Source organism: Linepithema humile, chromosome 1, assembly GCF_040581485.1.
Source record: "Linepithema humile isolate Giens D197 chromosome 1, Lhum_UNIL_v1.0, whole genome shotgun sequence".
NCBI lineage: Eukaryota > Metazoa > Arthropoda > Insecta > Hymenoptera > Formicidae > Linepithema > Linepithema humile.
Window position 1 is genome coordinate 33155162 of NC_090128.1, and position 13757 is coordinate 33168918.

Here is a 13757-nt window from a genome sequence, read left to right on the forward strand (position 1 = left end):
CGTGGCACGAGAATATTTGACTTTATGATCGGCGGTGCTTAATATACAAATGCCAGTGTAACTAATGTAGACGCCCGCTTTCTTTTCAAGCGTTTTTGCCGATGTTAATGAGCGCCGAGTGGGTGTCTCTTGTTCCCGCGTGACACGCGCGAGCAGACTAAAAAAGTTCTTGTTAACAAAAACATGCAAAAGCGGCAAGAGGGCGAATAGCGCGCACAGCGAAGGGTGAGCTTCGCGCGAGAGGGTCGATTGCTCGCGCGTTCGCTCTAATTCCTTTTGTTCTTGATGTTGCGGTGCGCGAATGTAAATGCTCCGTAACTGTGAGTCACGGCACAAAAGAAAATCTATTTTATCGCGAGTGATCGTTCCCGCGATTATTTCACGCTCGTACGAAGCTATGCGGGAGAGACGGACGCGTTTCTTCTCGCGTGTTTTTCTTTGCGTAGGAATTTATGGATCGATTCGGTCTAACTGTACTGCTTTCACGAAATAAATTTCTCGTCTATAGAACGCACTGTATTACGCACACTTCATCATAGGCGATAAGATAAAGGCTTAAGTACAGAGGTCGGCCTTAAGTGATACATCAAGTTATCTGAGTGGTTTATGCAAAATTGGATTATCGGTAAAATCAATTATGTTTTATCTCGATAGAACCATTTATGCTGTTAAGATATTAGATGTTACATCTCGGACAGGCAGAGGAAATGTCTGTCAGTCATTTTATCTTTTATCAATGCAATTTCATCATGATTATAATCTAGAAATTCAAGTTTCGTAAAGTATGATCAGTCTTGTTTTATTTATTTAGATAGAATCAACAAATAAATTAGTTATTTACTTGCGCTGAATTACAAGTGTCACGATTCTATAATTTTCAACCGGTTCCACGCATGTAGCTTATGCATAAAGTACTTAACTTTTTTAGTTAAGATGTTTCTAGATTTTCTGTTCTCTTGAAACGCTTTTCCGCTCTTTTATCTCGAATAAATCGGCAAGGCCTCCGGCGCATGCTGCGAATACTACGGTTACGGCGTATTTTATGATCCGCGGGTAAGTGCACGAGGCCGCGTTCCTTTCTAGCGGCGAGGTGGCAAAACCATCGTGATAAAGGAACGTAACCGCGGCTTGAAGTTTGAAACCGCCGTGCCGTGCCGCGCCGCCAATGGTACCTGCGCGGCCCCGAAGCATCTAGAAGAGCGTTGCTCGCCCGCCGCGGCTGAGCGGTTCCGCCGCGAGGCGCGAGGGAAATCTGCGGTGGCTTTTTCCTTTTCGTCGGCCTAGGCTGGCGAACGTGCCGGGCCGCACCTAGCCTAGAGATAGTTTCATCGCGGCATAAAACAGTAATCTATGGCCTCTCGCGTATATGCTCTCGCCGCGTAAGAACGAGCGGAATCTCGCCTGCTGACGCTCGATGCGCGTATTCGCGCCGGCCTTTCCAGGCCGCGCGAATGATTATGCGCTCGTCCTGCGCGCACGTTGTCGGCGATGAGAAGTATGACGGCGGAAAAAGCGCGAAAATCACCTGCATCAGTGGCGATCGCGGTGAAATCGCGTGGACATGTTGCCATTATTGCTATATAAATTTTTAATCTTTTTAGAGATATAAGAAATAAATTGCAGATATTTTTATTTTGCATACTATACTAGTCACAAAGTCTTTTACACGCAAGAAGTTATTCTAATTTAATAATAAAAAAACTTTTAGGACGCCAGTTATATTAGTTTATAACATTTTTTCGATTTGGAAAATTTTCATATCTTTGTTAAAGTAATTTTCTAATTGAGAGAAATATCTCTATAAATGTTTTGCGATATTTCTGTTTGCTGTTTTAATTGCTTACATTTGAATTATTCCAGCAACTCGGACAAAATATTCAAACTTTTTATCTGATCCCTAATTATTATTTATCAGATTTATCACATTTATGTACATCAAGAAAAGTATTTGTAAATGTTAGAAACTACAGTAGCGAGTTTCCCGCTGTGAAATTCCCTCTTCCTGAAATATTTGCGATGCGCAGCATCCGCGCCGCAGCGGAAGCAACGTGCTTTGATGGGCGTAACGTCCAATTAAACGACGACTCAGGGGGCAGCGCGTTGATTATATTCATTTAATTATCTCGTTACCGCCGCATAAAATTGTGCTTGTACGAAGCGCAGTTGCATATAACAGAACAAGCAGTATGTCTATAGTCGGAGCTACTAGAAGAAGTACTATAATTATTAAGATAGTTTAAACGAATGTTTTAGTATTTATTTTATATAATAAAGGATCGTATAATAAGTAATCTCATATCACAGTAATTAACTTCAAAGCACATAAATGTACGAAAAAATAAGGGATATAAAATTATAATAATACATTCCAATGTTAGAGATAAATTTTAGTGTACAGATATTAGTAGAAAATCGTACAGCAAGCACTGTATAATTAGTAAATTATTTTTATTTGAGTAATTTATTGATATCAATGATTTATTTGCTAAATTTTCAATTCATCGGATTTACAATTGGCTCGTTCGTCATTGTGTATATTCATTGTTTTATCCCGCAGGCTTATAAGCGGGACAATTACGTGGAATGCCACGTTCCGTGACTCTCCTTCCTCCTTTCTTCCTTCTCTTCTCCTCGCCTTCCTCTTTCGCGCGGCTATCTCCGATGTGCACCGTGCTCTTCCGCGCGTCTTTCCTTTCTCTGATTTATCGACGTATTTCTAATCAAGAGACCGCGCGCGATCGGTGGAAGCTGTATTAGTTAACCTTGTCAGATAGGTAGGTAGGTACCTCCTGGCTGGTCGTGCATGCTAAGTAGCCCCGCTTCGTGGGTGGTGCTCCGGACTACCATCTAGCACTCGCGGTACTTGCGCGCGATACTCGCCGATCGATCGATCGATCGATGCGCGCTCCATCCTTTTAAAGGGTGCTCTTGATTAGTTATCGTATGCATAAGAATACTTTGATTAATGAGAAGTCGGAAAAAGATATAAAATGCAGTAGTAAAAAAAAAAGAGAGAAGAAATTGCGACTAAAGTCTTGATATAAAAATGAATTTTTGGATCTACTATTTATGTTTTCTTCGTTTTTCAGGATTGTACAACTATTCCGACGGAGGCTCGTTTGCCTATGATTTCGGTGAGTACTTATCTTTGCTATACGGCTGCTTTTTCCTCATGCAATATTAAATATCATTATGCAATCTGCGTAATCCTTGATTTATTTTATGGCCGATGTGCCGTTTCTTCCGCGATAATCCACCGCGATAATCGTGGCCGCGCGTTCAATGTAAGCAAAGTAACGTAACAGCCGTCGTTTCTCGAATGTCGGAAGTTAGAATCATCGTCCGTTGATTCGTGCGATTATGTGGGCGCCGACGACGCTAGCTCATACGCACCGAGCGTACATCGCGCACGTATCTATCGGGCGAGGTCGGCGTTACGTGCGTAGCGATTAGGGCTTAACGATTATTCGCGGTCCCGCGGTGAAGTTAACCGGTCGTAGAAGTAATAACGCGCCGGACAATCTGGTCCGGCAATCAATGAGTACATGTTTATGTAAATTGAACGAGTCGAGACACGAACCACGCGAGCGACTTTTTCTATACCATGCACCCCAGGCGCCGCGCGCACGGGGTTAGATGAGTTTTATTAGCGGGTCTTGGAAGAAGAGAGGAATATAGACGCGTGCAATCATCTTCAATCGCTGGAAGACGCGACAGACCTTCTTGTTCGCGCTACTTTAAATTATATCCGTGCATTTTCTGAGCTACATAAACGCGTTCGATTGCCATTAGCGAGACATCATAAATGCCTACATGTTTTTTTTTTTTTTTTTTTTTTTTTTTTTTTATATTAACTCACTGTAATGAAGTGTACATCGTAACTTTTTTAGACTTCGTAAAATGAAACACTTTAACATCTAAGTATGTGAGAAATTCAAAATACGTAGTATGATAGATGGGCAATTAGGCCCGGTAAACATTAACTAGTCAGCGCGCCGCCGGCGAAGCTGGAAAAAAAACGCGAGTTCAATGCTGGCGAGTGGCTGACAATCCGGTAGTTATAACTCTTCTTGATCGACGATTACTTCTGGTAAATTGCCGAGGGGAGAGAGGCAACGGCTCCCACTCGCGAGAGAGTATCGTGTTTGCGCTATGCAGCGGGCAAATGTAAAGTAGAATAATTGTAGTCATTATTTTGTTAAACAAGATTTTGCCTACGCCATTCCCCTGTCGATAAACGCGACGCTATAAAATTTTTAGTACGCCAAGGCGACCGTTATTGGTGCGCTTGCACACGCGGATTTAAGGCACTGTCGGTCGTTAACGACAGAAAATTGCAGCACTCGTGGCATTTGTTTGTCGTTTGTCCGCCGTCGAGCGTTATATTTGCCGTGCTGCGTGTCCGTTTAGCCGGAACGCATTGTGGGAGCAATTCTAATAATAGGTATCGCCCACTTTGCTTGAAAATTGTGGGCACTTTTCTCGTTACTCCTTGAATTCGCGTCGACGCTCATTGAAATACCAGGACAACGGATCGAAAAGAATATCAGGTGCACTGCACGATATTGCAATAACATTCTTCCTTTAGATAATTTACGTAAATTTTGCAAATTATGAACGATATTTTTAACTGCTCGATAATTTTATATTCGAATATTGAAATAATATATGTACGAATGATAGGAGTATCTAACTTTTTATTATTATAAAATTTATCTTTATCTCTCGCAGTATCCATTTATACCGTCCTGTCAATATTGTATCATATAACTTGTATGGCACGAACTATTACGAGATACATAAAATCTAATATACGTCGTTTATGACTCTTGGAGTTACTTCCGCAATATTACTTTGATTCGCTATAATTTCGCGACCTTCTTCTTTCGCCGTTACTCGGTGTCGCGCAATTTGAAACCTCCTAAGGGTCCAATTTGATCGGTTCGGCTTCTTTTCGTTCCGCGAAAGGCTGGAATCCAGTTCACGGAGCCGGCCGCGGCCGCGTTCCGTCGCTCGGCGCGAGGTCGTAAGGCGCAGTTCATCGTAACCGTAACGGACGGAATGGAATAGCATGGTCATTCGTCGGAGCCGCGGAAGCCGATCAATTATGCCGGTCGATTCCAGGCCACGAAATGTCAAGGCTCCACCTCGATGGAATTCTAACACAGCCTCATCCTCGACGACGACGCGTCGCTCGGGCGTCATACGCGCGTACACGCTCAAGCGTTATTGCCGATGACGGGAGCGGAGTTCGTTACCGTCGCTATGAATCGCGATGATCGATCTCTTCTCGAAGCCACGAAAGGACGTAACGCGTGATTAGCAAGTCGCCTCGAGTGTACTCCGATGTTGCCTCTAATAATATTCTAATATTTTTTTTCTATCTGTTAAGTCGTTAACAACTTAATGAGATAAAATATTATCACTTCCGGCCGTTTCTTACAAAAATTAAAAATACTTCGAAAACAATTAAATTTTTTTCCTTAGCGGAGGAAATAAGTATTTTAATATTTTTTTAATATCACATGTTTATTATATAACAAAGAGAAGAGGAGGTAAACTTGCTATTAAATATGCGATCCTCTGTATCGAGAGACTTACACCCATTGTGTCTCGCACAATAACATTAAAATGTTAATCATGTTGTGATTGATTGCACTCTGGGCGAAACTCTTAACGCTATAGTTGACGCGCCTTTGTGTTTCTCTTGTAAGCCTCGTCCTCCGCACACGATCACTCATTAGATGAGTACGGAGAGTTAATCCTACGTGTGCGCGCGACCAATCCTCTCTAAACCCGCGCAATCAGGCGTGATCTCTCTCTCTCTCTCGCATGAGGCGAGGCGTGTCGCCTTCGCGGACTCTAAAACAAAGTCGAGTCCGGGCGAGCACGTCCTCACGGTAGCTATCGCCATTCACTCCGACTGCAGAACACGGTGCGTCCTCACGTTCGCGACGAGGAGGATGCCGTGGCGCGCGTACGAAGGGCCGGGGGAGGACCGTATGTAAGTACGCGCACGTACGCACACGCGTCTGCCGAAGTATAATAAACATAATCGCGGTAGCGCGCGATGAGGAAGGCCTTGGCCGTCTCTCCCTTCGGTCGTGCCCGGCACGCCCACCGCTACCATCGCCGTACAAAGAGAAAATACCGCGCCGTGGCAATCAACGGTTTTACACCTGAGCATCTCCACGTAGGTCGGCCGCGGGAGAGCGAGCGGGAGCGAAAACGCGGACGATGAGAGCGCGAGAAGGAGGGGGGCGGTGGGGGGGACGGAGCGGGAGGGAAGCGGGGAGAAGGATGCCCCTTTCCTTCCTCCGTGTCGAGAGCGCCTCACCTCTCCGATAGGCAAGACTCGGCGAGCACGATGTGCACCGACCTACCCTGAAGGATTATCGAAGCCTGCATCTCTCGATACGCTCCCGTTCCTTCCTCCGCGGGCTCCCGTTGCGCGTCCCGGATCGATCCCGCGACCGGCCGTCCCGGCCTGCAGGATTCTGATCCTCGATTTGGATTCCGGTCTAACGGTCGTGCCGGGTCGCGGGGTTGGCAGGTCCCGGGGAATGCGAGAGTGCCTGGCTCTTGCGCCTGTTGCTTTTCGAGATACGAGATAGACGGACGACACATCTTCGTCGGGAATCTTCGTACGTGCATTTAACTCGGAGCAATTTATCGGCGGTATTGAACGGAATAAATACTGAACGAAACAGCGTTGTTCCGAGCAGCAATTTTAATTTCATACTTGGAATATGTATCTCTGAGATCAACTTTCTGTGTTTAACAAATCATCTAAAATTTTTTGCTATTTGATTCATGTACATCTAGATCGTAATCGTAACTTTCTTAACAGCAACGCTTTGTTACACACATCAGCATTATTTTCCACGAAGCTTTATTTTGATGCAAATTCGATGCTTTTAATGCCGAGGAATCCTTTTTCCGGCTGCCATAATTTTCGCGCGTGCGTGACATTCGCCGAGATTTATGTTTCCTCGATGCGACCAAGCATCGAATCGAGAAACGGCGTAGCATAAAGAAGTCAAGTAAACTGCAAAGTTCTTAGGGAAGCGAGGGGGGAAGAAGACGCCAAGGCGTACTTCGAGACGTGTTGACCGTGTGTCGGCGGCGATTATCATTCGAGTGGAAGCCTAGTCCTTTTTCGTGGTCGCGTCGCATGGACCGACAGCCTCGCTATCAAGTTTCAACGGCATTCCAAAGGGCCGATTCTATGACGCGAAATGATTTTCAGGCAACGTGCGAGGTGTTTAGTTTAGGTTGTTTATTTCAGAAGAGAGAGGATAATGGATGTCCGTTAATGTCCGCGAGTGCATATGACATAAAGTAATTTTCTTCGGTTGTCGCGGATATGCGCTTAAATAAATATTACTGTACCAGTTTATAGGCGATAAATCATTGCGTAATGATAACTGCGGTTCAATATACATTAATAGATCAACGCTTGTATAATCAGGCGATTCCGGCGCATATAACGTATTCTATTCTGCAATTAACTAACCTCGTTACGTTCCCCCGCGATTAATGTTTCCTTCAAATTTCTTCCGTTTACTTCCACGCTGAGTACACTTGCGTAAACGGATTTCCTCCTAGTTTATAAACGATTAACGCAAATGTATATCCTGTGTATTCAGAAAAATAATTTGTTAAAACTGTTCTTCCCTTATTAAAATCTTTAACAGAATTAAAAAAAAAAACGAATCAAATTATTGATCTTAGGTGATAATTTATAAATAATAAAATAAATACAATAGAAAATTGTAATGGAAATAAAAACTTGATAAAAATATAGCTTTTTATTCGCTAAGGTTAGAGTTTTGAGTTTGGATGTAGATCCTAGCACAACATTAAAAGCATAAGAGTTCTCTTTTTTCTCAATAAAAGTAGGCAGTTATAGCTCTGTTTTATAGCCCATAGATCACCGCGTAACGACAATTACTGCGCTATATCCTTTAATCGATCAGCCACGGTACAAGTGATCGCTTCCGGTGTGCGGCATATACTTATTGCGATGCACACTTCATCTCGCAACTAATAATTTTACACGCATTAATGTTTTATGAATTTTATGTATATTAATAGCTCTTTAAAAGCTCATCAAACTATCGATCGATGTTACAGGCATTCTTGAAATAAATCTATAAATCAAATATTCTTCGGGATAAAATATGATATTCAAATATATTTTGAGAACAAGAGAATTATATTCAATAAAAGTATTATTACATTCGGAAATTTTCATCCGCAAATTATCCACGTTTTTTGTAGACAAGTTTAAAAAAATGATTTATTCCGTATGTTTTTATTGCATCATGATTTTTTCAATTTTTCTTTTCCTCGAACTGTAACCGAGAAATGCCGCGGAGCTTAGGATGGGCGGAGCAGTAGATGAAATATTACGAAATTTATCAACGTCGCTCATCCGTTTACGCCACTGTCATCGCCCTCCGCGAAAACGGATGCTCGCGAGAATGGGGTCTCTCCGCCGACACTCGCGGGGGCCCTTTAAGAAGCTGCTCCGGTTGCCGCGGTTGTTTGATCAGAGAGCCGTACGAACGAGTCGTTAGCCGGTACGTGCCCCGATCGTGCGTTTCCCCTCCTCCCCCGTCGCCTCCTCCGTTCGCCTCTCCTTCGGTGTCCCCGCGCACGCACTCTCGCGTATATAGGTACACGCGCGTACACATACGGGCGAGAAAAAGAGAGAGGAGAGACGCGCAGATCGCCGCCCGGGCGCACCGGGAGCATAAGTCTATACTTATGAGCTAGGTGGTAGATATGGAGCGGTCGATAATGATCCAATATACTGGTACATCCTCGCGAAGTAATTACAATGATGAGCGAACCGCTACCACATCAGGCGCTCGAGCGAGCTCCTTCGGAGGCTAGGCGTTGGATCAAGACCCGTCCTCCACCTTCTTTCCCCTCGTCCCCCTCCCTGGCCTGCCCCACCTCATCACCGCGTCGACTTCTTGCTCCTTTCGCTGCTCTTCCTTGATCCTCCTCGCCTTGCCCTCCTCTTTCTCTCTCCTTCTCTCTGCTCCCTTTCTCTTTCTCCTCCTTCTCCTTCATCTTCTCTTCTTCTTCTTCTTGCACTTCCATACAGCCGCCGGTCGCTACGGCGCATAGCACCGCAACAAGAGCAAACATCTCTTCGGGGTCGTCACGGGGCCACGGAGTCACGGTGGATGGATCTCTCTCGCTCCTCTCTCGATCCTCCGGAATTATCACGGGGGCCACCGCGAGGGTTCACTTGGCCGGAAGTGCGTCATCAGCGGAATACGTGCTCGATGAAACCATCCTACGGACGAATCTCTAGGAGAGAGAAAGAGAGATTCACGATCGGAGTCGTAGCTCTCCGCCTCGAACTCTCCGCCGGGGCGCTTATCGCGATGGAACCGCCGCGCGCACGGTGTTGGCGGATGATTAGCTTCGATTCGTTTGCGCTTGTATGCGACGGTGTTGTCATTGATCGATAGATCGGCCGATCGCCGCGTTGGTCCGCGCAGAAGGAATCGCCAACGCCGAAGAATAATTGTATTATTGTGTTAATACCGAGAAGGTACGATGGCAGAAAGATAAAGTAAGAGATGCGGTCGGAAAGGAGATTAACTCGTGGTGGCTGAAGTTAATTGCGAAGCGATAATTGCGAGCCGTGTTTCATACATATGCATTGAAAAGATTAGACTACTGTTCGACGAAGAATATAATTTATTTGACAGAAATTAACTTAGTTTTAACACAAACAGAGAAAGTAAAGCTATCGGACGATGATAAGTTACGATCAGTGATATATCTCAAGTATTTCATTTACTTCGAGAACTCAAAGAAGCGTAAAAAACTAAACAATTATTTTTATTAAGTTATAATTGAACGATTAACTTTATAGACGTAAAACGCGTGCAATATATTAATATAGTTCCACCTTTTCTTCTTAATTATTTTAATTTAGATTACATTTTACGTATGAAGTTTTAACTTCGAGGAAGCGAAAAGCATCGTATTTTAACAAATAACGATGAAGATATGCGTGATGGACACTCGTAAAACCGCGCCGTCGCCGGTCAACTCGAGCGCGAAGCATCCGCTCTGGCGTAAGTTCATTCATCGATTTTTTGCCGCGAAGAACCTGCTGTGAGCTAGATCGCTCGGCTCACCGGGAGCTGAGTACAGGCGATACGAAGTGTCTGATTAACGTTGCTTTTTTGCAAGTGTGCCGACCGTCCGACGCCTCGTCACAAGCCGAAGACCTCAGCCTGCTCCGGTCTCCTTTCCGGTCGTTTCGATTACGATCGATACGGTTGTCGAACCGAGCCGTTCTACATCATTCTCCGCGATGTCATGCCCAAGTTTTTCGAGCTGACCTCCTTCCCTGAAAATTTTTGCACATTCCGAAAATATCCTCAAACATAATCGATATTATCGCATCAATTTACTTGTATATTGAGTTAATTAGCGTTTAACGGTAGAAAAAGATCGCTCAAAAATGCGCTAATTTCAGCAGCCTTACATCTTCTTAAAATAACGCAACTAATAGCCTGTTTGACATCATAGAAGTGTTAATGAAAGATTTCTATGCTAGCTGCAGGCAGAATACCAAACTGTTTAAAACTCTACTAAAACCGAAAAGCTTATAATTAGAATTTATATACACCGCGCAATATTAACTACTAATCAATGAATATTACAACAACAGAAATTAGTATATTAATTAAATAATATATTCGGGGGTAACATTCGCTAATTTATTCACAGTTTCGATTTGTGCATCGAAATTCTCCGACTGTTAATCTTTCGAGTTTCTATACGATGTACCGGTGTTTATAAAATGCGTGCAATAGGAGCTTTCGTTCGCAATCGAGCCTGTCATATTTCCGTTCGCCAGATCGGAGAGAACGGAGACGGTTGCGACGCCACTGTGAGTGCATCCGAGCAACAAGAGCACGCATAACGTAGATGCAACGCTCCGCAACACCGGATTGCCGAGGGCGCGCTCCTTCTCCGCAAGAATCGGAGGTGAAGGGGGCAACATCGGGGACCACGAAGAGGGGCACCGGGGGGAAGAGAGGTCGACCGGGATAAACATCTGAGCCCCGCCCGGCACCCGAGGCTGCACCTCTTGTTGCTCTTCTCTCTACCTTGCCTCTCCTCTCCCGCTTCTTCTTCTTCTTCTTCGTCTTCTTCTGCCTCTTCTTCTTCATCTTCCTTCTCGTCTCTTCCTGCATTTCCCTCTCTCTCGCCCGTTTCTCGACGACCGGCACGCCGACATTATTAATCCTGGGTGCAGTTCGCGAGTGTCGATATGTAGCATTTCGCGCGTCTCGCATTTTACGACGTTACGCCTCTTTCTGGTTTCCTTAATTGTATTTCATTTCTAGAGCTTACTCAGCTTTCGAATTGCAATTCCGCCGCACTTCTTTTGACGACAGCTTGTCTTACGACAGAGAATACGTCGAGAATATGGACAATTTGGACCAACGATTGAAATTGATTCAGAATTGTGGAATTTTCAAATGGCATTTCACGCGATGCAAGTTTTTCCTACCTTCGTTCTTGAAGTATTAAAGTTGTTGTTTACTCGTTTGACTCGAAATTAGATTGGCCGTTACTTCAGTGTAGCTTGAAAAAAAATTAAATTCCACGGTGGAAGCATTTGACGCGGAGCATTATCTTTGTTTAAAAAAACGGAAAATGTCTTGCCGTTGCAAACGCCGCTGTTGGCTGCTATGTCATTTGGAGTCATGATAGTGTTACACAGATATAGAAATCTCCGCGCCGGCCAGCGATCTTGCGTACTTTTTTCATCGAATCCTCTTCGCGCGTGATGCTTCACTTATCTGCTCGACTGCGTTTCCGTTTGTTTTCATCTTTCTCCGGCGAGCTGCACGAGCACTTTTTTTTACTACCACATATACATAGGTACTTATTTGTCACGCTCAATGCTATCATATTTCTTAAACAAGCGCAGGAGAAAAACTGCCACGCCGAGAAGTGCCGCTTCTCTCAGCTCTCGTTCACGTTTGGCATTCGTCCCGCGGGAGATCACTTCCGACCGCGACGCACATACGCATTCTCACACTTTCGCTGCGCGGAGGGACCTCAGTGAGTCCGCGTATTGAATAGTTTACGGCTTTTAAATAAGCGGCCCCTCAACTCGTTCCCAAACAATTTGCCCATACCGCAGATTGCTCGTAAATAAAGATAATCTTTTCTACCCGGAAGATAAAAATCGTTCTAGCAGCCACCACCGACGAAACTGGCACAAGCGAGACAGACGATCGAGGGAGCCGGAGAGAAAACGCGAAAGGTACACCACCGACTCGTTGGCGTTCCGCGGGTGAACGCTTCTCCAGTTATTCATTTTTACATCGCTCATTGCTCGCATTTTACGAGGCAAAAATTGTGAAATTGCACTTTGTGCACCGTGCGTGCCCCCGTCGCTCCTCTCCTTTCGCCCGCTCACCACCCTCCGTGCGTTCTGCGCTCCGCTACCTCTTTCCCGCGGCGATTATGCGTGCCGCGGTTTCGTCACGCCGATAAGCACCGACGATTTCCTCAAGGATTTTCGGTGCGTTCGAGTTCCCATGGTGAATGTTCGACCAACGACATATAAATAGCCTATGTATTCGCATACTTTTTGTAAGAAAATGAAACTGTAATTTGGCAATTTGTGATTAACGATAAGAAGAATAATTGGATCATAAATTAGTAAAATAAAGTAAAATAATATCTGACAGTAAGATTCGCAAGATACCGATATTAAGATCTTGCATAACATCTTGCTGGCTTACAAACCAAGTATCTCTTGCAGTTATAAATTATTAATTTTTAGCGTTACTTTTCAGAAGAAACACTTATTTTTGACAGTTTACTTATGTAAGTCGTTGTGTTCTCTATTCTACAAGTCGCAACTGTGCATTAGAAAAATCTTGACGGACCGTTTTCTACATGTGTCGCTGTCCAAACGTGCTTATGTAATGGGCTTTTCACAAATATTTAGCCTCCCATTTATATTCATGCTTGATTTATATTCATATTCGCTTTCCATTCAATTACGACTTTCCCGAAATTGATACGTAATTTATTGATACGTAATATATCTATTTTAAGGTACTGCGAGTTGATCGTGAGATGATGCTCACATCTTTTCCTTAATTTCTGGAAATAAATTTACTCGTTAAGTGTGACGTTTTAAATTTCCCTCGGTGTCCGCGTTGAGCGCGTATAAATTATCGATCTAACATCGAGAGGAGAGATTTGGACGTTTCCATCGGACGCGACGCGCTCTCCGCATCATATAAACTACCAGCCTAAATTGGAGGATTTTACATTTCTACCTACGCTCTCCCGCTTCTCCCGCCGGATAAATTATTGGATTACATTAGGCCCTAAATATCCGTGCGCGTTGGCGCGCGGGCGATAAACGAAAATGAAGAGCGCGCTGCGTCATGTGAGCCCGGCGGAATATTAATGCCAAAAATCGCGCCGTAAATTGCGGATTTCAAGCGCCGAAAAAATACTTGATAAGCACCGGCGGTGTTCGTATTTCGTTGGCACGATGCAACTCACCTCTTTCCAACGCCCGTTCTGATGGAAAAGCATCATCGCGCGACGAACCGCGACGACATATTCTATGCAAAATGATCGCGCTGTCATAACACGTTTTAACATTTAATTAAATGTCGCTTATATATTGCTCGAATGAGGTCGTCTCGCGCGTCTCACAGGAATGTTAAATAAGTCGT

The 13757-nt window shown here is 44.3% G+C and overlaps 1 protein-coding gene across 2 annotated transcripts in view; it reads left to right on the plus strand.

Annotated features, from left to right (window-relative positions):
• LOC105670711 (uncharacterized) overlaps positions 1-13757 on the plus strand; it is a 181318-nt gene that overhangs the window by 47808 nt on the left and 119753 nt on the right. For both annotated transcript variants that reach the window (XM_067347570.1, XM_067347572.1), the window contains exon 2: positions 3090-3134. In XM_067347570.1, coding sequence (XP_067203671.1) covers positions 3090-3134 — 45 coding nt within the window. The remainder of the gene's footprint in view (positions 1-3089; positions 3135-13757) is intronic.